This window comes from Triticum urartu, chromosome 3 (genome assembly GCF_003073215.2).
Source record: "Triticum urartu cultivar G1812 chromosome 3, Tu2.1, whole genome shotgun sequence".
Classification (NCBI taxonomy): domain Eukaryota; kingdom Viridiplantae; phylum Streptophyta; class Magnoliopsida; order Poales; family Poaceae; genus Triticum; species Triticum urartu.
In genome coordinates this window covers 733,507,376-733,532,524 of record NC_053024.1, presented here as the reverse complement: position 1 = coordinate 733,532,524, position 25,149 = coordinate 733,507,376, and the positions used below count along the sequence as shown (strand labels likewise).

The 25,149-nt window shown below is 44.7% G+C and overlaps 1 protein-coding gene, 1 long non-coding RNA gene and 1 other non-coding gene across 10 annotated transcripts; 1 reads left to right on the top strand and 2 right to left on the bottom strand.

Annotated features, from left to right (window-relative positions):
• Positions 1 to 768: 768 nt before the first annotated feature.
• On the top strand, positions 769 to 14,923 carry LOC125546294. 2 transcript variants are annotated; one of them, XR_007300540.1, is made up of 3 exons: positions 769 to 1,081; positions 14,077 to 14,272; positions 14,350 to 14,923. It is a non-coding gene; the product is annotated as an uncharacterized LOC125546294 (long non-coding RNA). The 2 variants fall into 2 exon arrangements; XR_007300539.1 differs by lacking the exons at positions 14,077 to 14,272; positions 14,350 to 14,923 and adding an exon at positions 3,483 to 3,730.
• TRNAL-UAA lies at positions 4,387 to 4,470 on the bottom strand. Its single transcript has one exon. It is a non-coding gene; the product is annotated as a tRNA-Leu (tRNA).
• Positions 4,650 to 11,301, bottom strand: LOC125546293 (BTB/POZ domain-containing protein FBL11-like). Of its 7 annotated transcripts, none has more exons than XM_048710518.1 (19): positions 10,998 to 11,301; positions 10,779 to 10,905; positions 10,364 to 10,499; positions 10,235 to 10,284; positions 9,396 to 9,484; positions 9,195 to 9,303; positions 9,004 to 9,040; positions 8,738 to 8,883; positions 7,840 to 8,374; positions 7,661 to 7,744; positions 7,472 to 7,552; positions 7,215 to 7,276; positions 6,412 to 6,750; positions 6,091 to 6,331; positions 5,962 to 6,017; positions 5,554 to 5,634; positions 5,334 to 5,378; positions 5,173 to 5,241; positions 4,650 to 5,067 (listed from the first exon to the last, which is right to left on the bottom strand). In XM_048710518.1, the coding sequence occupies exons 1-19, from the start codon at positions 11,231 to 11,233 to the stop codon at positions 4,876 to 4,878; spliced, it is 2,715 nt and encodes a 904-aa protein (XP_048566475.1). In that variant the 5' UTR covers positions 11,234 to 11,301; the 3' UTR covers positions 4,650 to 4,875. The 7 variants fall into 7 exon arrangements, with proteins under 7 accessions (XP_048566475.1, XP_048566473.1, XP_048566474.1 ...); XM_048710516.1 differs by having other exon boundaries at positions 7,215 to 7,360; positions 10,998 to 11,300; XM_048710517.1 differs by having other exon boundaries at positions 7,215 to 7,360; positions 7,472 to 7,744; positions 7,840 to 8,080; positions 8,201 to 8,374; positions 10,998 to 11,300.
• Positions 14,924 to 25,149: the final 10,226 nt, after the last annotated feature.

The following is a 25,149-nucleotide window of genomic DNA, read 5'->3' as shown; positions in this document are numbered from 1 at the left end:
ATGTACACCAACGAGCAGTGCCCCACCGTCCTCGTGCAGAAGTGGTACCTCCGCAAGATCGTCGGCCGTCTGCCCCAGGTAAATTCAGCTATTTAAACGTCTCTTCACTCTTACTTATTATGAACTCCGGTTCAACTCCATTGTATGTACAGCAGTAGAAGCATAGGGCTTCATGGAGCCGTTCAGTTCGTGTTCAAGACCTGAAGATAACATGAAGGTTACTCGACAGAGCGGATGCTTTCTCTGCTCTAGATGGTGAAGCCGGCGGAAGATTGATTGGCATGGTTCATGTGACGCCGGATAATTAAAGCTACAGTAATCCTATGCTAATGATGCCATGTCATCGCTTTTACTGTTGCTAAATCCTGCTTAGATCCAATCCGGTTCAAATTCAAATTCAATTACTAAGTGAAATTCAAAAGTTCACAAAAATGAAAACTAAAATGTTGATCATGTGACAAATATTCACTTGTTAATATTGGTGGTGAACCAACTTTTTATAAAGTGTCTTAGTGCCCTAAAATAAAAGAAAACAGAGGCAATAAAATGAAAAAGGAAAAGGCTATAGCTAAAGAAAGAAAAAGCCCCCTGCACCCCCTGGGCCTCGGCCCACCCGACCAGGCCCATCCCATCTTCTCCCTCCGGCCGTCTTCTCTGTTCACCCGACCCAATGCGCGCCCGAGTCGCGTCCCCATCGAACCCACCTCACCGTCGCCGCCCCGGCGTGGATAAGGCCTCCACCTCCCCCCTGGCGCCTCGGCCCCTGCTCCCACTCACCCCACTTGCCCCCTCTCCCCCACACCCTCTCGCTCCATCCCCTCCCCCTCGCCAGATCCCTCCTTGCCGAGCACCGCCACGGGCTCGCTCCGGTGAAGCCCGCGGCCACCGTCCACCCCTTGCCTCGCCGACGAGTCCAGGAGCACCGTAGCGTCGTCCTCATCGTCTACGTCGAGCCACACGGCGCCGGACGGCCCCGTGACGCCACCCCAACCTCAACTTCCTCCTCGGGCTCCAGCGGCCACCGCGTCGATCCGCGCCACCTCGAGCTCCTCCGGCGTCCCCAGGCCTCCTCGTCGATGCTGTGAGCAGACACGCACGCTCCCCTTTACCCCCTACATTTTCCTATCGCGGCTAGCCCCGCCGCCGTGCCCGCAAGCTCGCCGCCGTCTATAGCAACGTTGTCGTAGCCACAAGCCCCGCAGCTCGCGTCCGAACCCCGCAGCAAACTCCTAGTGCTCCCAAGAGTCGAATGCATGCACGCGCACGCCTCTCCAAGCCTCGTGGCCACGGATCCGCATACGCACGGACGCCCGCGGCCACCGCGCTCGACGTCGCCGACGGTGCAGCCCGTTCCAGCCCCCACTGACGCCGCGAATGGATGTACGGCTCAGCCCGTTGTCGAATGCACCCTCCTGCGCCCGTTTTGGCCCCCTGTAGGGTTCTTCTCGGCGAGCTCCGGACCCTCCGCCGCGTGCTTGGTTGCCGGCATGGTGCCGCCGGTGCACCACCGCGCCCTGGGCCACTGACATGTGGACCCCGGGCTGTTAACCACTAACCCCCCTCTATTTAACACTAAACCCCCTCTAACCCTATGACATGTGGGCCCCCTCCACTGATTAAAATGACATTAAATAAATTGTTAGTTAAATAGGTCACTGACATAACGGCCCCCTGACTCATTGGACTATTTTAAATAAATAGAACCTGTTAAGAAATTGTCACACTGACAGTGGGGATCCACTGGTCAGTTTGACCAGTCAATAGTCAAACTTTGGTTGCAGGCTGGGCTGCTGACTCAGCCCCCTATCCCCACATGTCATACACATACACACACTATTTGGTACACTCTTAGCATTTTATCCTTTTATTTTTGAATTTATACTAAATTCAGAAATTTCAGAAAATGCTTTAAACTTCGATAAATCATAGAAAATAATCCATAACTCGGATGAAAGAGTTTTATAGATAAAAGTTGCTCAGAATAGCGAGACGGATGTGAATACGCAGTGCGTTCATCTGCCATACATCCCTAGCATAGCGAACATGCAACCGTCCTCCTATGATTCATCTGTCCAAAAAATGTCAATCTTCGGGAAAACTTTCGCGGATGTTATCTCCCTTCGCGGGTATCGTGTAACACTGCGTTAGAACACCCCTAGCGCGGCTTATTGTCTTGTCATGCATAGTATTTCACTTGTTTGCTCTGTATTTATTGTTTCTTCCCCCTCTTCTCTCCGGTAGACCTCGAGACCGCTATTGATGCCACTGTAAATCTGTGATCGACTACGTCGACGACGACCCTTCTTCCCTTTCAGTGGAGCTTCCAAGCAAGCCCCTCCTTTGATCATCCCGATATCACGCATTCCATTCTCTCTCTTCCTTTCATTAGATTTTGCTACTGTAATTGATTGCTCCTATTCTGATGCATAGCCTGCTTTTGTACCTGCTATTGTTACCTACCTGCTTATCCTAAACTGCTTAGTATAGGTTGGTTAGTGATCCATCAGTGACCCCCACCTTGTCCTTGTTGCCCCTGCTTCATCATCGACAACTAGATCAATGTGATCGACGACCAGACCCGGCACCTCACATCACATCACACCCCTTTTGTTTCTCGACTCTGCAGAGCTACTATCGAGTGTCGAGGGTGATACCTCATAACGCACTCCTGATGATGACTCTGTAGTGTAGCTATTCTGTCGTGGTAATCGAGGGTGATTCCTCTTTCACCACTCCCGATACGACTCTATCGTGCAACACCTCAAGTGTGAACCTCGAGGGTGATTCCTCCTAAGTTCAGCTTGACGATTACATCAAGTGGATTCCATCGAGGGTGGTTCCTCGGATCCCCCCTTGATGTTATGGACACACGGTTACCTGAAATTTACTTGAGACCACTGTTGAAATCGGGTCGGCCCTGTGGGGTACCCACGAGTTGATGTTAAAGTCGGGCGGGCCCGGAGAGCACCCGCGAGATAATTACATGGCACGACCGGCATTCTAGGCCCTTGTCGTAAGTCCACGAGACGGGGCGGCGGGGTCACATCGATCGTGAGTCTCTGCTCGTCTTCGGGAGCTCCTAATACACTGAAGGTTGGGTATTTGTTCTGAGTTGGCCTCTGGCCCTTACGCACTAACCACCACGCGGGTATAGTTATGGGCCTCGACGTCATATGGTATCAGCCGAAGCTTTGTCAGACGTCTAATTCAGCATTGCAGCACGGCTGGACCGGCACCATCCTTGTAGTGGTGGAGCCTAGACCCGCCATGCACGCAACGACCCGGAGTGCAACGGGCGATGGGCCCAAGACCCCGGAGTGCTTAGGATGTAGACCGGCGGGGTACAATCAAGTGAAACCCCGGTGGCCATGTGAAGCGCCAATCCAAGAGCTTATAAGTTTTGTGGCTTGTTGCTCTATGTGTTCATCATTTGATCGATTTGTGGCTTGTTGCAACTTGTTGATCATCCATTGTTTTCCTAGACGTTGGACTTAGATCTCGATGCGCGAAGATTGTCCTAGCTTACTTTGCGGGCTTGTTGAAGCGCTTCATGCAAGTGGAGGGTGTCGGACCAGCCGAAGAGTGAGGTCGACAGCTGAGCTGGGATCTGAAGAAGGAGGCCTTTGGCATGGACAACCAGACTGACAACTTTTGAAATCGATTGGATGTAAAAACTTATTGAACATTCGATGCCTTTTGGCTATGATTACATATGTTGGCAATTATTAAAGATATGCTTAAATTAGTATTGATCTAGATATGCAAGTCAAATGGAGGAGGCCGAACCAGGGGCAGACATTTGGTGACTGCGGTTGGACGGCCTCCGCCTCTATCCGCGTTCGCAAAAATGTCCGAATATGTCTCCGAACATATGGTGAAGTCCGTTTCTGTGAACCACCTTGGAGTTTCTTTTAATTGCGTCCTCAATTTTCCCCATCCATAAAAAATTATACATTTAGGACCCTGTAAAGTGCCACACGTCGGGTACAAACACATGGCAACTACGAACCTTTTAGATGATAAGTTTGGTTATGCAAGGATGGAAACTTTACTTGGCAAGCATGTCAACTTTCATGCTTCAGTTTATTTTTGACAGAAACTTGTCGCGTGTGACTGAAATTTGCCATCCTCACATGACTGAAATTGCCATCGAGAAACATCAGGGCCGGAGTGCCACACATCATTTTGGTGTGGTGGGTTGAGATGAGTGTTTGTGATCCTCTCCATTGAGTATTTTTTTTTCTTCAGGTGTTCCTCTTCAATCATAGAAAAAAAATATAAATTATTGATAGTGGTCTTCTAAAAAAGAGAGAAATAAATTGACAATGGTCATTTAATAAAAAAGATAGAGAAACAGAAAGATTATAAAAAGAAAATTCGGCGGAGTGCTGGCTGTGGGGTTCGAACCCACGCGCAGCTTGACTGCAGAAGATCTTAAGTCTTCCCCCTTAACCACTCGGGCAAACCAGCTCCTTTTGTGATGTTTCAAATCCCGTGTATATATACCTTACTGTGTCTCACCAGCATAGTACATTTATCGACATGTTTCCTTTTGTATATCAATAACGTAAAAAAAATGCATGGTTGTCATCTACATGATGATATTTCAGGTAAAGCTTAGCTAACATGCGTCTAGGTTAACATATCTGTAAAAAACCATGCCATTCATATTATTATAAAAACCTTCAAAACAACGTCACAAAACACTTCTGTTTCATTTTCCCGGTTTCTCAGTTAAATAATTGGATGATTCCTTTTCTCCCTATATAAATTGCAGAACACCTCTCTACTTGGACATTCCTCAGAAAAATTATGTAAACAAAAACAAACTGTTCTACAGTCTTTCTCGCAAAAGAAAGAAATTCCGTTACATGACTAGAGTCTTTCTTCCACTACGGTGGTCGTCAGCTGCCGGCTGCTCCACTCCAGCACGATGGTCTCCCTGTGCTGCACCGGCTTCGGGATCGAGCTCGAGGGGGGCGCCTCTCCGAAGCACGACCTCCCCGCCGCCGCCGACTTCTTGCACCTGCTCATCCTCACGCTCCTCATCATCTTCCCCTCCGGAACCTTCGAAAACAGCGGCAAAACATGTCAGCACATAGATCCTCTCCTCTCTGAATCTAACCGGGTCGCTTGCTTTGCGAAATCTTTTGGGGGCATAGTAGTTCTCACGTTTGGGGTGTCGTAGCCGCCCTCGGACGCATCGCAGAGATCCAGCGCCAGCTTCCTTAGGAGCGGCAGCTGTGAGGGGGAGCAAATTAGTGATGGGTTGCAGTGGTGCAAAGGCTGAATGTGTTGTACATTGGAGAAGGCAGATGGATGTAGGTACCCACCTCTCTGATAGCATCTGTTATAATGGTTCTTCCAATACCTCTACCCTGCAGTTTTCATTTTCAAGATTCAGAAGAAGAAAATAAACTCTTTACACTTCGAACTACTTTAAGCTGGTTACGAGGATAATTGAATCTTTGAGGGTAAAATTCTTGTTTCTTCCGCTGGATTATTAGTTGTAATGGCTCGATTGAACATAGGTATAGAGTTTTTCATACTCACGGTGTGCCTAAGTAAGACTTCTTCCAAAGCTTTACAATCTAAAATAGAATCAACCCCATCAAGTGTTATCTGACCACATTCCTGTATATCAACAAACATGAGGTCCATAAGAGACGGGATTTAGCAGAGAAATCCACAGTTCCCATGTCCAAATAAAACTATAGATATAAAGGACCCACATACAGATATAAGTAGGCATGTAAATTTGGAACCTTGAGTGTACCCTCCGACCCTCTTTAGTTCAACCAAATGAACTATATTTTCAGAATTCACTTCATTTTTGAAACTTTAGTTCAATTGGTTGAGCTAAGTAGGGTCAGAGGGTACCCTAAAGGTTCCAGATTTGCACCCTTGGATATAATTTTACGCATGTGCACCATGTAATATCCACAGTTAGTTCATGCATACCTCAAGTTGTAAACATGCCAAGTTTGGCCACCCAGAAGAGATTATCTCTTGAGAGCCTGTGGGTCAAGGAAAAACTCAAATCAACGAAATAACAAATGGATTCATATAATGAACTTGAAGTAAACTTACTGGAGTCAAGGAGTTTGCAACCAGACAGCGAAAGTTCAACTAAATTGCAATTCTGTGTAAGAATTGTCAAATCATCATTTGTGATCCATGGAGTAACCCACTGGAGCCGTAATATTCTTAACGCTGGTGCCATTGTTTGAAAGCTAAATGAAGTCAAACTGCCGAGGCAATAGTGCAGGCAGAGCACCTGAAGATTTGTTGATGATTCCAATAGATTTCTTACAACTCTGTCAGAGATTACCTGGATGCAGATCATACAATCATCATACAGTGAAAGGAACAGGTAGTTATATTATTTAATAGTACAGAGGAGGGACGCACCTGAAACCTAAGAACCAAAGACTCAAGAAACGGGCAGATCTCAGGAAGAGCATGCAGGATATTCTCTGGTAATGTTGTGCCAAGGCCAACTGTCATCCTCCTTACTTTACTAAAAGAAGGAATGAGGTCATCAACTCGAACAGGGCAAAATGCCCAGCCCATTTCTACATCCTCTAAATAGCACGTACTGGTTATCTCCTGAAGAAACCTGCCATACTTGTTACCACTCGTGGATTGTACCTCACCCTGTTCAAACAGCAGGTTACGGCATCCAGCTGTTTTCAAGCAGCTCAAATTAGAGTTTCTTCGTATAACTGGTGCCAATGAGACCATAGAAACCTGTAAGTTTCGTCCCAGGAAAAAAACATAAGAACCAGATATTATCATATTAGTGTGCACAGTGATGGCTCTGCCATGCCATAACAATAAAAGAACTGATTAACAGTTAACTAGCACTGCACTTTCAAAGTTTGCCCTTTGCAGCCATCAGAGCAACACACTTTATATAGTCCTGTCATTTAAATATAAAAGCACAAAAGTTTATCTTCAAAATCCTACGTTCAAACGGTCTCCAGTTTGTTATGTGTTCTTGATAAAAAATATTTGGAAAATCTGTAATATTGTTGGTCTATAGTTCCAAGCTCAATATTTGTTCAATCAACTAAACAGTGTTTCGTTCATAAGAAGATTACAATATTTATTAGGAAAATGACATTCTTTCAAAAAAAATCAGGAGAAGAGTATAAGATATATAGCATGGCAAGTACATTGAACATAAAATATAATTTAAACAAAAATCATACCACAGTCTCCGAAATATCAAGATACTCAAGTGAAGAGCCAACAAAGTTGCAGAGAGCACCATCTGCAAGTGATGTCTCCCTTAAGCATAAGGACTTCACAATATTCATATTACTCACCAGCTGGGACATAGCAGCACAACTAATACCTATAAATAGAAGAACTCACATCACCCAGATTAATCATGCCAAGTTATTGCTCAGTTGCAACAGAACCTTGGATAAGGAACAAAAGGTATGATATTTAAATATTTGATTACCTTCACAGCCTTCCAGATGCAATTCTTGCAACCTAAATGCCATAACATGAGCATGTTCATCCTTATGGTAAGAAAAGCTATCTGAAGGATCCAATGAGCATAGGGTTTGAATTGAATGATTTCCAAACGATGTATAAGAAAGAACCATCGAGTGCATTTTTCTACAATTCAACAGTAGTGTAGATATACCATCGTCTGTCAACAGGGTGCAATGTTTAATGTTTATATAACATAGAGAACTTTTCAGCATGGATATCTCCAGCAAGTTCATATCTGTACACAAAGACAGACACAAAATAAGAAGAAACCCAGTTACAAGGTCGCAAATAAAATATGCATACTTTTAAATCACAGGACATTTCCCATACCAGTAATATCATTTCGGCCTTCCAGTATCAATTTTGATATATTTGAGAAAACTGGGTTTACTGAGGTCCCATATAATCCACTTTGCATGTAATAGCTAGATAGATTTTGATTCATGTCACGCCGTACTTCAGATCTAGAAGATATAATCGAGTACTTGGATAGTATAACGCTTGTATCGATACTCAAATTGATTTCATTAATCCATGGACATCTCAGTAACAAATACTGCAAATCTTCAAACTGAAAGAGTAAACAATAGGAAGCTATGAACGTCCTCAATTCTGGAAATGCCCACTTCATCCATAAAATTGCTGCACCAAAATGTACATTTGGACATTTGGAGAGATCCACAATGCGTACATTTCTAAATGACAAGGTTTTAGCCTTCTTCACCAGCCCATTGTAATGGTTAAAACATCCATCGTTAACATCGCTCACTATAGTTCTCTTAAATACAGCATCTAGATCAGTGGGGAGCGCCGATATGTATAGGAATTGCGTAGTTAACTGGGGACATCCCGAAAGTACTATTTTCTGCAAAACAAAGTCCTCATCTTCAAAAGTAGTGTATAATATCCGGAAAAGGGAGAACCAAAGTAAAATTCAGAATACAGCACAAGATTATTCCAACTGTCATATCGAATCACATGAAGCTTCTAAGAAGATTTATATTCAACCTAAAGCTTTTCAAAAGTGCCATATAATGGATAGTCGTTCGAAGATGGAAATTTATGAAGAGGTTGTACCCAGTTTGGATATGGTTACTCAGTTGGGAACGTAGTATTATAATTTTGCGCAGCAAGAAGAGGAAAATAGTCATTTTTAAAGACCACAATTTCTAGATGTTTCAAATTTAATACGGCAAAAATAATGCACGGAAGTGGGTATGAGGAAAACCTTGGAGTATTCTGTTAATCGAATACGGTAACTATCCAAGTTGTCATCGGTAACTGTATACAGTAGAGTTTGCAAACTGTCCTTAAGCAGATTAAGAATCATACATACAGCATTGTTCCCAAATTCAAAGCAGTTTCTCTTTGTACCTAAAGTAGGATTGAAGAGTCAGAACATAATGCATGAAAGAGAAGTGTGGGGATTGTAATATAGAGAAAGATGAAAAATGAAATTGCATAAAACAAGTGCTCCAAACCAAGGAGGCATACCTGCTGCAAATCCTAAAGGTAAAAGGCATACCCTAACCTGCAAAAGAAAATTATATATGTCAATGAACATGGCCAGACATCTGCAACCAAATTGTACTAAAAATGTGTGTGCATAGTCAATAAATATGCCAATGTCACAGCAAGCTTTGATGCCACAAGTCAGGTAATACTCATGTTGCAGAAAGGTGCACCTTGCTAAGAAGGGAGAGTTGGTTATCTGCTGAGTTGGAGACTGATTGTTCACAGGATTGCCTACTTGCGGAAATCCAAGATAAAATTGCTTCACACAATTGCTTTTCACTAGAAATGGTCAGGAAATCCATTTTTCAGCAAGAGAGGAAAGCATAGCAATCTGGCCACAGAAAAAACATTGAAAATACATAAAAACAGACCTATCCACAGTCAGGTGTGGGGATTCAATGGTGGAGCACAGCAGATCATAAGGTATATGAACAAATGACCTACTGGAGATAACTTGTACCTGCATGAGATTCACACAACAGTAATTACAAGTGAGCAACATCTCATGCCAGAGCGATAACTGTTGAAGAACATAATGGGCCTGTTTTTACAAAGAATTCTTATATGCACTTCTAATCAACTAGTAATCCTCACTTTTAGTAAACAGGTAAGTTGGCCTCACATTAATTAAAAAACATAATTTCGGAAAAACTGGGATGACTTATAAAAAACAGCGCCGAATAAAGCAAAGACATGGTACGTCATATGTTTACCTATAAAAATAAATAAGCAACAGAGTAGAACAAATGCCAGATGTTAAGGGCGAATAGCTTTTTTTCGAAAAGAAAAGGGAATAGCTTATTTAACTTGCATGATGCAAAAAAGGATGTTTCATTTATGTTAAAATCATGTAGAATCATAAGCGCAGATGCAATGCTACAACTAAGAAAGACCACCATCAAGTTTGACCTAAAGCAACCCTTGCCCAGCTGCCCCCCTGCCTAAAAGTAGATGGAACTGGATATAGACATATTTCCTCTCTAATGAGTTCAATTTGGTGAGCTTCTACGTCTAAAAAGTGGGACAAACTTGTTTTTTAGAAGTCAACTAGAGATAATAAGTCATCAACACTGAAACCCAGAACGGTTCATTAATCTTAAACTGCTAGTGGAAGCAATAATGGGAGTTCGCAATAATGTATGAGCACATCAAACCAAACACTGAAAACAGAAAGACACACAACATTGAAACAGAGTATGGTTGTACCTACAAAATTCTGAGCTAGATATCCTGGGCATACGTCTTCAACAAAAGTAACCCCTACAGCCACATAGAAAGTAGAAAAACATATGAGCAAAACGTTTTTCCAAGAAAACCATTACGGAAACATCACACTCACCATGCTTTTGAGCGAAGTACCAGGTCTCGATTATGAAATCCAACGGTACCACCATGGAGGAATTTCGAGATCTCACGGTTCTGAACCACCTTTCACAGTCCGCTAAAAGGCTCTCGACAGCGAGAAACAGAGCACCCTGAGCGGACAAAACAACATCACACTACCATATCAGAAGCTAAGCACCATAGCAGGACCATACGCAAATATAACTGAAGCCGAAAGTAAGCAAAATGCACCATCCAAATGACCAGCACTCGAGCTAATTGGTAACATTAGTACATGAAAGCTGCATTTAAGGCTCAAAAGAGAAAGTCTGAACATGCTGATTTCACTAGGATAAGCTACTGACAAGAACAAGGGAGCTGCTAATTTCGCTAGGATTAGACGGCGTCCACGCACAAGAGGATCAGGGTACCTCCAGCAGCGGCAGGAAGTTGTGGTGCGAGATGGGGAAGCTCCCGGGGGGCTCGAAGAGGTACCGCAGGACCTGCACGGCGGCGGCGAGGTCGCAGCTGATCCGCACGTAGCCGCTGCCCGATTCGCTGCAGGCACCGTTCAGAGAAATCGAGCTGACTCGCTTAGTCGCTTGCTTGGGAGATGAATCGTTAGCGCAGGAGGCTGGGAGTTCCCTGACCTGAAGCTGCCGCCGAGGAGGGCGCGGAAGTAGGAGGAGCTCTCGACGAGCCTGCTCCGGTCGGCGCGGACCGCGAGGACGGTCGCGGACGGGAGTGGGGCGGCGAGCGCGGAGACTGGGATGGGGAGAGGTGGGGGAGCGGAGGAGGGGGATGCTGCCGCTTCGGTGATCTCCAGGACCAGCGTGTCGGCGGCGGCGGCGGCGGCGCCATCTTCCCCGTCGCCGGCGGCGGACATGCGTGGCTGGATACCGGCCGCTTGTTTCGAGTACGCCGGATTTTTTTTGAGGAAAAGTACGCCGGATTTGAGAGTGAGGATGAGAGAAGTCCACTCTAGGTAAATACGGGCCGGGCCTGGCCATAACGCGGCAAAAGCCCAACTCCAAGGTTATTTTTTTTTCTGTACTAGCTTTTTTTTAGTGAAAAGGGCCCAACGGCATAAATGAAGAAATGCTAAAACTCTGACGTCAAATTTTTAGGCATGGGAATCAAACGTTTTTCATGGCAATTTATGTTGGTGCGTGGATGGCAAATCCTTGGGGTGCCGAGGCCTGTCTGTTTATGCTTTTCATGGCAATTTATATTTTCTGTACTACATATTAGTATAAATAAGTTCTTCAAAACACACCGAAAAAATTACGTTTTTTTTAGCATCAGTATAGACACAAGCGCTCATATACACGCGCATACACTCATCCCTATGAACGCACACACGCACACCCTACCCCTATGAGCACCTCCGAGAGACTGAGCCGGCATATCATCTTGAGATTTACGAAGTCACCGTAGGCGCCTCGTCGTCGACGGGAACGTCTCCTCCCACTGAAAGCGCATCGCCGGAAATCCTGAAATAAATCCAGGAATAATGCGAGCACCAGGATTTGAACCCTGATGGGTTGGGGATACCATTGTCCACCTAACCAACTCTACCACAGGTTGATTCGCCCTGAAGAAATTACGTTGATATCCGTGGGGTGCCTAGGCCCCTCTCTATTTATGTTTTCATGGCAATTTATGTTTTCTGTACTAGATATTAGCATAAATAGGTTCTTCAAAACACACTAGAAAAATTACATTGAAATCCTTGGGGTGCCAAAGCCCTGTCTGTTTTAGCTTCAACAGGCCTCAAATCAGTGTTGGATTACTTCACTTGCAAAGTTGCAGTGGTTGTACTTGCAATGTTTGCCGAACACCCCAGTTGCAGTCTTGCAGGATTAGCTGCATATTTACTCTCAACCTTGCACAACCTTGTTTCGGCACACGCAGATTGTCCTCTTATGTCCTGGGAGCTTGCATATACTGCACAACCTTGTGCGCTTACTCAAGCCTTCGTATGACACTTTCTCTCTGCTCGAGCACGGCCGGCCAACACCACGCTTCTTGCTTGGAGCACACAAACCAGCGAGGGCATCCCAATTGCCAGACACGGTCATGCTGTTCTCATTGTCACCCATATGTGCATCAATATTTATGATTGCCCCTACTGAGCCATTGTTCTTTCGACTTGATTCAGCAGCTATCCTATCCTCAATTCCTAGACCATCCGTCTTTTCCGCCAGCGGAGATACCTCTACGATTAAGTCTTTGATCCTCCCAAATACGAGCTCGTAGACAGAGATTGATGAGTCTCCAATCCTCAAAAGTTCCATGGCGTGCAGGTACAGAGTTGAGCTCCGACAGGTAAAAGATTGATTCGCAGCCTGATCCTTTTGAAAGTGAGCTATGTGTTGTGGCAAGATGTCTCTAGCATCTTTCGTCCACCTTTTTAGGATGTGCCGCTTGGGTATCTCCGGTACACCAACATGGTTAATCACCTGCGCACACGAGCAAAAATCGCTAAGCACCACGGGTGATAGCAAACAATAGATAGAACAGACCCTGCATAATGTCGTGTCAGAAAGTAACCTTCAAAGCATGGCAGCAAAGCATTCCCATGTGGGCAAACTGCCCGCATTCAGATTCAAACCAGTCAGCTTCATCTGATATGGTCACCTCGTATTCGACCTTACTCCACTTCTCTCGTTTTAAGGCGTCGTTGTGCCTTGCGATATTTTTCTTTTTCTTTTCAATCTCCTCGACATGGTATGATCCACCTTCAAACGGATTCTCACCAAATTGTTCAAACATCTTTCTTGTGTAAACCTTACTCGCGTGCCTTTCGATAGCAACGTTTGTCCTAATCACAGCACTACTCTGAGTAGCACAAAAAAAGAGATAATTTGTTAATTCTGTTGGCTGATATATACAAAAACCAGGGCAACAAATATGAAAGACAATGTACATAAATTCAGCTTACAATCCTTGTCCTGTTTTCTTGGTAGCTTTCATCTGATTCCCGGTCGAATTGTAGCCTCATGTACTGACGGACGAACACATGCATTGGGCTTGATGCCCATTTGCGACGTATCTCGAACTGGTTTGTCATGTAATTGTGGGACTTCAAATTGTATTTTTCAACAAGTATACCCAGGCAGCCTCAAATCCTTCAACACTTGTCATGTGATTCACCACTTTGTGGAATTTAGCCCTAAACTCGCTCTTGTTGGTGTATAGTGAGCCAAGATTCTCTTTTGCTTTCTTAAGAACATGGACATGCAAATTAATCCTTCAGCACACTATAATTTATTTCCTTCAGTGCTAGCTATATCATTACCCTGTTCTTGTCTAGATAAACAAATATGCTTAAAGTTGGAAACTCTGAATCATCTGCATTTATTTGCTGCTTATTCATCAGTATATGGCAGATTAGTCATGGAAAATTTAGTAAAAGAGGGAGATATTATACATCATCATATGAGTTGATTTAATAACGAGACACCAGCTCAATCTTACTTAGAATCAAAGTTCACCACTAACAGAATAGCACCTAAGTTTATTTTAAATTTTACTGCATGAGATTAATGATAGAGATTAATCCTTTTGCCAACTCTAATGATAGAGATTAATCGTTTAAAATTAAGACGAGCACGTGCGGGTCATTCACTTGCATTAACTTTTGGATTAACAATGTAGAGTTCTGTACTTCTGTTGTGTTACCGGGCTCAGGAGAGCTTTGCTACACTCACGGGCATTTTTATACAGATTCCAATCCACAGGGAGAGGTGGCATCAGTTAATTGGAAGCTGGAGGGGGCCACAGCTAAAGTCAGGGAGGAGAAAGTTTATTAGGCAAGGACACGTAATCCCGTAATGCCCTCCGTGACAAGTTCGTCCGTAAGTCTAGAATTATTGGGCTCTCAGGATGGCCAACAAATAAAAATGACCAGCTGCCTGCTAAGGTATTGTTTCATTTACAAGTCATACTCTCAAATTCAAGTTTATTTCTCATACAACATCGTTCCTTTCTTTTTTTCAGGACTCGGGTAGCCAATCAAGTCATGCACAAGACTACAAGAGAAACACTTTTGAATACCTCTATATAAACTTTGCTTCTGAGGATTGCTCTACAAAACAATTACTTTCAGATGTAATAGTTCCATTTGAGATGTAGTAATTCACCTTACTATTCCTTTTGATGTTAGATGTGGAACTGTTCTGCCGTTAAGAAAGATATTGATTAGTTGCTGGTAAGTTTTTCACGGTTTAGCTTTCCGGTTAAATGTGGTCTTGGGCACTAAATTTGAAAGGATTTTTCGCCAATTTGTGATTTCACCTACACTTGTGTGATTAAAAAGCAGGGAAGATGTATAGATGAAGCTGGATAGCTCGTATACTTCCAATTTCAGTACGTGCATATGTCAATACATGGATAAGTGAGAGCTGGTTAGCTAGTACAGAGTAGATAGAAGCAAGCAACTAGAATCACCTTTGCCTGTTGAGATGCATCGAGCTCACGCCTTCTTTAAGTGTGACCCAACGACCCCCCGCTGCATCTCGCCACCAGCCACGGCCGCGGCCGCCGACTGGGTGCACGCGCTGTGGTTCCACCTTCTACGAGGGAGCAGGCCTGGTCCTGATATTTCGGGGGCCCAGGGCGAAATTGCAACCCAGGGCCCCTACTATAAAGATTAAAATAATAATCTCATTTGTTTTTAGATTCATTCCTTTACCTAACTATTATTGTCTATTGTTCCAAAATAAAACGAAAATTGTAAATAGTGTATTCCTTTATTTAATTAGACAAATCAAATACCTGATAGAGGGTAAACATCGAGATGAAAGGTTTAAAGTTTAAAAGCTTCATTTGCAACAATAAAAGATCATTTACCTACCTGACGGCTACGGGAGTCTGAGTGGCTTTATTATATAACCATGTTTGGTTTGAAGTTATGTGTGTATAGCTGAGACCTTCTTTCAATTTTTAAGTTAAATTTGTTGTCATATGATTTGGAGAGAGAATGCAAAGAACGACAATCGAATACATAGCAGGCAACTTTTTCAATAGATAAGGCGATTGGTGTTGTGTCGACAAAGTCCAGATTGAAGTAAGAAATAGAGCAACGGGCACACGAAATTAAAATTTTGTACTGCATCATATGTGAGACCTTCTAAGATCTGACTGCCGCTGCACCATATGAACGTGACCAACTAGAAAGTGGAGGTTAGGGCATCTCCAGCCGCGCCCCCAGAAAGGCCTCCCCAGGCGATTTTTTCGCGCCGGCACCGAAAAACGGCCCAATCACGCCCCCAGGAACCCGATTTTCGCCGGCTTGGGCCGAAAACAGCGTCGGCGGACCCAGGCCGAACCCGGCGCGCTGGGGGGCGCCCGGGGGCGCCGGGGCGAGCTGTTTTGGCGCGAAAAAGACGCGGGCCCGCCGCGTCAGCGACTCGGCGCCTCGTCTTCCCCCAACGGCCTCGGTTCCCGCGGGGAATCAATGGCAAGGCTGCTGCCGGTCAGCCTTGCCATTGATTCCTCACGGGCGGCGCGTCACGGGACGGCGCGCCGACGCCTCCCTTCCCTCGCACGCGTACACACGGGCGCGGTCTGGTTATAAAAAGCCGACGGCCTCCACTTGGCTGTGCCCACACCAGCCCCGCCCCTCGCCGCCGTCCAGCCCCTCCCTCTACCGAGCGCCGCCGCCCAGCCCCTCCCTCTACCTCTCCCGAGCCCCGCCGTCCCCATGGAAGAACGCTTCCCGGGAGACGAGGCGGTGGCCAACGGCTTCGGCCGCCGTTCGCTCCGCGAACAGGAGTCATGGCTCCTATTCGAGGCGAACATCCCGGCGCCGCCTGACATGCGCGCCGGGCCAACGGGGTGGAGACTCAGCGCCGGGGGGGTACCCATTCCCCCGTTGCCCGACGCCGTGGCGAAGCCGAAGTACTTCGCCGAGGAGGTCGAGATCGTGCGCGCGTCCCTCACCGACGCCCAACTCTCCCTCCCCCAGTACGCCGCTGACAACCACGCGGCCTGGGCGGCGTACTTCGAGCGCCGCCAGCAGCAACGCTTGGCGTCCACCAACGGCGCGCCGGTGGTCGGCGGCCGGCAGAACATCGAGGGGCGCCACCTCTGGTGGGGTGTTCCCGGCCGCACGCTCGAGGGCGTGCTCACGTACCTCGAGGGCGGCAACGACCCGCCGTTGGCGTACCCCCCGGCCACTACAAGAAATATGTCAACTTGTGACCTTGACTATTGGTCACTGAAAGGTCACAAATTTCCATTTACGACCTTTTTGTGACAAAAAACAGAAGGTCAAAAGCTGGCGGTCGTAAAATGACTATAGCGACCTTCTCTGTGAGAAGGTCGTAGACGTTTATGACCAAAATATGTCTACTGTGGCGTTTTGGTCACTAGCAACCTTCCCAGGCCACGTAGGCATCCAGCGTGGCAAGCTGATGTGGCACAAGATTCAGCCCGGTCCAATTCGGTTTTCTACATGGGCCGAGCCCATTAATTCGGCCTTTTTAATATTTATTTTTTCTGTTAATTTTTGATCGACTTCATGGGCCAAGCCCAACATTACAGCCTTTTTATTTTTGGGCCATGGCCTTTTTATCTCAAGAGTTTCATTTTTATTTTTTTTAAATGGGTCAACTAGTCAGGTGGATCCCTGTTGTCAGGTTCTAGTAACTGGGTCCCATTTGTCAGGTTCTGGTAACTGGGTCCCATCTATCAGGCTCAGTCTTTATATTTCAACTACTATTTAAATTGGCAGAGATAGAAAACACCCATGATACTCCAAATAAGAGCAACCAAATAATGTAATACAATGGAAATCACAGTAACGACTACAAGTGTAATACAGTACTTTAGAAGCTCTACAAGCTCCTTCCATAGCAACCACAAACTAGGCACCCGCTCGCGTCATGAACAACATGCCAAAATAGCTGGACGACCATAGACAGATGAACAACATGCCGGACTCACTGGACAACCATAGTCGGGCTGGGAACAAACAAAATGGTTTCTCATTCGCACTGTTACATGAATCAACAGAGAAGAACCAGAAAAACTGGGGCAAATAACAACATGCTGGACTCGCTGGACAACCATAGTCGGGCTGGGAACAAACAAAACGGCAACATGCCTTCCTGTTCGCCCTGTTACATTAATCAGTAGAGAAGAATCAGAAAACTGGGGCAAATATATTATGAACAGACCATTCAAGAAAATGATAGTTATTTATAATAATAACACAAACTCAGCTAGTACCATGCTTTTTGTTCTCCAGCTAGTTAAAATGAGATACTCTCATACAAGAAAGCAGAGATACAATATAAAAGCTAATAGTAGGGATGCCACAGCTTAAATGAGCAAGCTATTTTGTTTTTGAGAAACAAAAAAAATGCACCAATAATTTTTCAGAAGGTAACAGAACTTCTGTGCACACATTTAGATAGAAACAAGGGCTTGAACTATACACATTAATTAGAACAGGATCGCCAAACACCAATATAGGCTAGAATAAAAAAACACGGAGGTAGTAGTGGTCGTCCAGGGAGATAAACATAGAAAAGAAAACATGATTTCAGCGAAATTAAAATTGTCGATGTAAGTTGAATAACAGTGTAGCAGATTAGCTCTTAGCATGGAGGAACATCACCAATTAAACCAGATGGTTGTTCAAGTTTCTATTTGAGTATTCATGGTTATAGTTTGTTATCATCGTCTAAATTCTCCAACATGTACAATATTAATTAATACAGCTGAATATGCTACCAATGAAGTAAACTCTAAAAGATACAGGCAGGGCTTAATTAACCAACCATGTCATTCTATAAACATAAACCAAACTCAACGATAAGGTGTACAATTATTACCATATAACCTAGAAAACATACTTACTGTCCACACATTTCATAATGTAAACAGGTAAATACTACAGGAAATAGATTGCTAAGCATTTCTGCCCTTCTTTCAAGCCACCAACAGCATAACACCCTCAGTATAACAAGATCCACACAGACCATCATCTACAGCAACCGTACCCACAAGACAACCAGGGTCGGAGAGAGTGAGATTACCTTGGCGCCGTAAATCTTAGAAGACAAATCGTGTGCGAGGAAGTCCTTGTCGTCCACCGCCAAGCAGCAGGATGCTCCCGCCGAGCCTACAGAAAGTTTTGCATATAGTTAGAAAACCTGGAAACATACAGCATGGCTACCACAACGTAGCATTGAAGGAAAAAAAACTAAGAGCATGTAACTGAACCTCCTACAGCTCTAGCCTCTAGCATGCACCCGAGCAACCTATGCTTTCTCTGTCTCTTGGTCGTGACTGCAGAAAGAAAGCAACAATTTTACCATCCTGCAGTTGCCTCAAGTAGATGGAAAGCTCAATATGCATGAGTAAGGATAATTTGCCTCCAGAAGTAGTGACTAGATTCATAGAAAACAGAACAATAAAGTCATGCCATGACCAAATCCGAACCAGAACGCATTTAATAAAATGGATTGCATCTGGCTGCTGTAATAGTGTATATATACACATACACAACTTGCTCCATTTTGACTAATGACGTCAAAGGAACCATGTAAAAAATTGAACCAGAGGCACACATACATGAACCCTTTTCTTGCACATATGGATGTGCTAACGCTACAACTAACATTAAAGCAGAATATATATCCATGTTATAACAGTAAATAAATATACATAGATACAGAAACTTATCATACAGTTTGTGGTACTCACTTCTAGGATGAGCTTGTGAACAAGAACTGGGGCATCTATAATGATATGATAGTCCAATTTCAACAGACTCTGCACTGGAACCCAAAACAGCGATGACCACATTAGGATGGTTTGTACTAGCCCAATACGGTTTATCCACCCATACACTACCACGACAGTGCAATTCCCGACAGCGCGTGCATCTGCATTCAATCAGCGACATGGGACCATCGCAAGAAAGCAATTCACAATCAAACCGCGCGAACTCCTCCAGTAGGTTCAACCTTTCCATAAAATCAAACGCCGTCGGTACACTCAAACAAACACCTCGCGTGCGAGATCTAGGAAATGAACGACAAAAGACCAAGATGAGCGGCAGTATGAAGGGGATACCTTGATGGTGTGTGCGGGGACAGCGGATCCGTACAGGGCTCCACCTCCCATCAGTTCCATTCACGCTCCAGACATGAAATGTAACTGCACGAACAGCAAACATCAAACTGATTACTATTACTCCAGACACGACACCAGCAACGTCTTAACAGTAAGATCCAAGACAAGTAGACAAAGAACTGCTACGTACCAAACTCCAAATGTTAATTACCACCATAAAGGAGTATACATAAACAACATCTATTTATCAGAAGGGCTGTTGATTCTACACCTCATAGATGCAAACAACCAACTGATTACTAGTCCAGATAAGAATTTGGTAACTTTTTAAAAGTAATAGAGAGCACGGGAATAGTGTCTGATGCACCCATAGCAGGCATGTAGGTGGAGATCTGTCACAAAATCACGTATGTAAACCCCAGGTAACTAGACGATGGGACTGATATTAATCGAATCTCCAAACAAGTGAATGGCCGCCACTCAGAACCATAAAAAAATTGCCGTTTATATTCATCAGAATTTTGCTCAGTCTAGAAAGGTGCAAGATCTATCTATCCATCCATCCATATCGGCGTCCGCTCAAGCGAGACCTCGCGGATCTCTAGGAGGCGCTGGTTGTCCCAGCACGAGCTACGGCTGGGACGGGACGATCTACATCCAGGCAGAGCGCGCCCGCGTCGGCCCCCGTCCGACGGTCGCTCGCGGGAAACCAATAGCGATCACATGGAGAGGCGGGGAATGTTGATGGCGGGCAGGCGGGGTTACCTCATGGCTCGCCGCGGGGACGGGTCGATTCACCAGTCGCCGATTCACCTGCGGATCTCGACATCGCTAGCCAGACCCCGCCGCCAGCACCGCATGTCGCACGAAGAGGACGCCAGCCGTCCGCGTTCGTCCCCGCGCCCTTGGGAGGGTCCGAGGAGAGCTCCGGTTCCGAGGGGTCGGCGGGCTTGGGCTGCGCGGACTCCTCCATGTCCGCCAGCAGCACGCACGACCGTCAGTTGCACATGTAGCACACGCGCGACCGCCGCAGTTGGCATCGGGGGGGGGAGGTGAGGGAAGGGGAGAGGATGGCGGCGGCGGCGTATGGATCTAGGAGAAAGAGGAGGGGACGACGAGTGGTGTGCGGGGCAGAGAGTGGAGCGGCGAATCCGGTCGGGGGAGGGGATGGATCGGGGTGGGTGGGAGAGAGAGGCGGCGACGGGGGGCCGTCTTCGTCGATCTGGATCGGGGAGAGGGATCTGGATCGTGGCGGATCTGTAGCGAAAGAATGGAGGCGGGGGAGGGAGGAATGAGAGAAAGAATGGAGGCGGGGGGTGGGTGGAAAATGTCCATAAGGACAGACCTAGGGTTTCGGCTCGGGTGGGTTTGGGCCGTTGGATCCGGAAGCATCCGACGGTGGTTGATGCGTGATCCGCGTGATATGCGCATGGTCCAATCAGAACGCAGCAAATCATTTGATGACCTTATGACCATATAAATTGGTCGTGATCGATTCAAGATAAAAAAATTCATTCATTTTTTAGTGCTCAAAATGAGTTTTTTTGTGAAAGTCCTATCAAATATTTGTTCAAATGATCTCATATTATGCACAATGGTGAAGCAACTGAAATTGGATGGATGGATGGACGCCATGTCATCGATCCGTGGGAAGATCCCTGATTGGTTCAGAAAATCAGTGATTTAAAATAGTTTCTAAGTACTAAAAATAGGGGAATTTTGTGAAGCAACTATCAAAATATTTTGCAAAACGGCACAACTAAATTTTTCACTTAAGTTAGACCCCATTTTTATGGATGATCACTGGTTTGCATGCATTTTTTATCTTTCTATATATTTTTGATCATTTTCTTGTGGCAAAAATGGTTTTTTTTCTGAAGGACCTACCAAATAATTCTTGCAAAATTGGACCAAATCATTTTTATAAAATACTAGGCCACATTTAATGCACAATTGACCAAATGGTTGGGTGTAAAAAGTTTTGATCCACCTCTGGTGAAAAAGACAAATTTCCGCCGATTCAGCTGGAAGCGGGTCAAATTTGAACTGCGGCTGCCTCATAGTTTGTTATTTATTTTTTCCAAAATTCATTTATAGATAAAAAAGTATCTATTTAATCAGAGAAACATCAAAAGTTTTCCAAGATTCAACCACTAGCTAGGAACGGTCAAGCCCGCCGTTTTGACCGCATTTTGAAACGGGCATAAAAAATTCAAAAAAAATCAAAAAATTGGAAAACCTTCGCATTGTATCATTATATGTGACCAAGTTTCTAGGAAAAATAATAAACTTATAATACGGAAATTATTTTTAAAAAGTGTTCTAAAAAACAAGCTATCATGCGTGAAGATTCATGGCTTTCAAGACAAATGATCAATCTTATGGCCACATTCATGGCATAGTTTGTTCAAATGATCTCATATTGTGCAAAAAGGGTGCATCTTGGAATGGCAAACAATGTTGCCTAAGGAAGTTTTCATTTTCTGTGCACGGAAAATTCATTTTCCATTTTCCGAGTGCCACAAATGAGGTTTTTTTGTGAAGGACCTACCAAATAATTGTTGCAAAATTGGACCAAATCAATTTTATAAAATACTAGGACATATATAATGCACAATTGACAAAATGGTTGGGTGAAAAAAGTTTTGATCCACCTCTGGTGAAAAAGACAAATTGTCGTCGATTTAGTTGGAAACGGGTCAAATTTGAACTGTAGCTGTCTCATAGTTTGCTCTTTATTTTTTCCAAAAATCATTTCTAGGTAAATAAGTATCTATTTAATCATAGAAACACCAAAAAAATTCCAAGATTCAACCACTAGCTAGGAACGGTCAAGTCCGCCGTTTTGACCGCATTTTGAAACGGGCATAAAAAATTCAAAAAAAATCAAAAAATTGGAAAACCTTCACATTGTGTCATTATATGTGACCAAGTTTTCAGGAAAAATAATAAACTTATAATACGGTAATTATTTTAAAAAAGTGTTCTCAGAAATGAGCTATCATGCGTGAATATTCATGGCTTTCAAGTCAAATGATCAATCTTATGGCCACATCCATGGCATAGTTTGTTCAACTGATCTCATATTGTGCATGAGGGTGCATATTGGAATTCCAAAAAATGTTGCCTAAGGAAGTTTTCATTTTCTTTGCACGGAAAATTCATTTTTTATTTTCCGAGTGCCCAAAAGGAGGGTTTCTTGTGAAGGAACTACCAAATAATTGTTGCAAAATTGGACCAAATCATTTTTATAAAATACTAGGCCATATATAATGCACAATTGACAAAATGGTTGGGTGAAAAAAGTTTTGATCTACTTCTGGTGAAAAAGACAAATTGCCGTCGATTTAGTTGAAAACGGGTCAAATTTGAACTGTAGCTGCCCCATACTTTGCTCTTTATTTTTTCCAAAAATCATTTCTAGGTACATAAGTATCTATTTAATCATAGAAACACCAAAAAAATTCCAAGATTCAACCACTAGCTAGGAGCGGTCAAGCCCGCCGTTTTGACCGCATTTTGAAACGGGCATAAAAAATTCAAAAAAAATCAAAAAATTGGAAAACCTTTGCATTGTGTCATTATATGTGGCCAAGTTCCAAGGAAAAATAACAAACTTGTAATATGGTAATTATTTTAAAAAAGTGTTCTCAGAAATGAGCTATCAAGTGTGAAGATTCATGGCTTTCAAGTCAAACGATCAATCTTATGTCCACATTCATGGCATAGTTTGTTCAAATAATCTCATATTGTGTACAAGGGTGCATATTGGAATGGGAAACAATGTTGCCTAAGGAAGTTTTCATTTTCTTTGGACGAAAAAACCATTTTCCATTTTCCGAGTGCCTGAAATGAGTTTTTTTGTGAAGGACCTACCATATATTTGTTGCAAAATTGGACCAAATAAATTTTGTAAAATACTAGGCCATATTTAATGCACAATTGACAAAATGGTTGGGTGTCAAAATTTTTGATCCACCTCTGGTGAAAAAGACAAATTTCCGTCGATTCAGTTGGAAGCGGGTCAAATTTGAACTGCAGCTGCGTCATAGTTTGCTCTTTATTTTTTTAAAAAATCATTTCTAGGTAAATAAGTATCTATTTAATCATAAATACATGGTTTGATGGAGAGACATCGAGGTTTGGACGGTGGCCGAGGGCCCCAACTCTAGAGCGCGTAAGCTCGCATGCCCGCCACGTGGTCACCGCGTGACCGTGGCGTTGCCATATGTTCTGGGCGGCCTAGGAATGTCTAGTGGGTTGGGCACTCCCCAGGTAGGTGCTAGGAAGAAAATCACAACATAAGATTCTCACGAGGAGACCGATCGATGCTCAAACATGAATAAGCAGCCAAGTGTTTGATTAGCGGTACGGGAAATGTACATGGCTAATGGGCGTGAGTTTTGGCTGAGGATGATCAGTTACTAAGAAGACCGTCTTCACAAATTTTCAGCTCAAAAGGAGGAGCCTAGGTGATACTTGCTTTGCAAACCACCACACTGGACATAAATACGAATGTTGAAGCTCGGCTCAAAATAATGAATGGATTGAGCTGGCATTTGGTGGAGGATGGTTATTTGGGCATAGGAAAGCACTGTAGAAAATGGATACTATTTGGACATGCCAAAGTGGTACTTCCTTCACAAACTGTTACTCTGAACAGAATAGGAAAATGAATATTTTTGAATTATTTTTGAACTAGGAAAGGAAGGTTTTTACATATTTGACGAAGATATGACCCAAAGAATTTATGAGATTTTTTTGGAATTTTGGGAATGACAGAAATATAGGTTGCTTCACAACCTAGGGCAAAAACTGCCATATGGACATGACACATAGGCAAAACTGATGAGGTGGCGCCTAGTCATAGCAACCCACCACAATTTACAAGGCTATGACCATCTATATTGGTCGTTAACAACTAGAAATAAGGCAGCAGAGTAGCGCTGTTTGCTTTATGACCATTTCGTGTAAGGAAATTACGACCTTTCTGACCAAAATGGTCGCAATGGTTTAGGGTTTGGAGCCCCCCGAACAGCTTTTGACCAATTGGTCTGAAATGGTCATAGATCTATGACCAATTCTTCCAGGGTCACTGACAGAAGGTCATAAGTTGACATATTTCTTGTAGTGGGCGAGGGTGGCCGCCCCGCAGCACCGACGCGTCGGGCCATGGGCGCCAAGGAGGTTCGGCGCTTCCTCTTCTTCCTCCTCTTCACGCTCTTCTTCACACTCCTCCGGCTCTCCGGCGCTGCTCGGCGTCAAGGCCGAGCCCGCGGCGGAGACGCCGCTCGGTCGGCGCACTCGCGGCGCCGGCATCGTCATCAACGAGGGCGGCCGGCGCGCCTCGTCCTCGTCGGCTCCTCCGCGCTTTGTCAAGCCAAAGACAGAGCCGGGGCTGGCGCCGGTGAAGACGGAGCCGGGGCTGGCGCCGGTGAAGGCGGAGTTCGACGATGACGACGCGGCCCTCGAATGGGCGCGCCAGGACTCCATTGCGATGGAGAAGGCACGCCGGGAGAAGGAGAAGGAGCGCCAGTGCGCCGCCCTACGCCGCTTCGAGGAGCGCCGACGCGGCTGCGAGGAAGGCGGGGTCGTCGTCTTGTGCGACAGCGACGACGACGACGCGCCGCCGCCTGTTCGCCAAGGCGACGCCGGGCAGGGATCCAGCAGGGGCACCCGCGTCAAGGAGGAGAAGGCCGACGACGACGATGG

What these genes read in the sequence shown, in the direction of transcription:
- LOC125546293 (XM_048710512.1), bottom strand. Translation starts at nt 11,233, where the DNA reads ATGTCCGCCGCCGGCGACGGGGAAGATGGCGCCGCCGCCGCCGCCGCC. An exon ending in CTTTGGTTCTTAGGTTTCAG is followed by an intron (nt 6,332 to 6,411) that starts GTGCGTCCCTCC and finishes ATCTGCATCCAG; the next exon opens with GTAATCTCTGACAGAGTTGT. An exon ending in TGGCATGTTTACAACTTGAG is followed by an intron (nt 5,635 to 5,961) that starts GTATGCATGAAC and finishes GTTGATATACAG; the next exon opens with GAATGTGGTCAGATAACACT.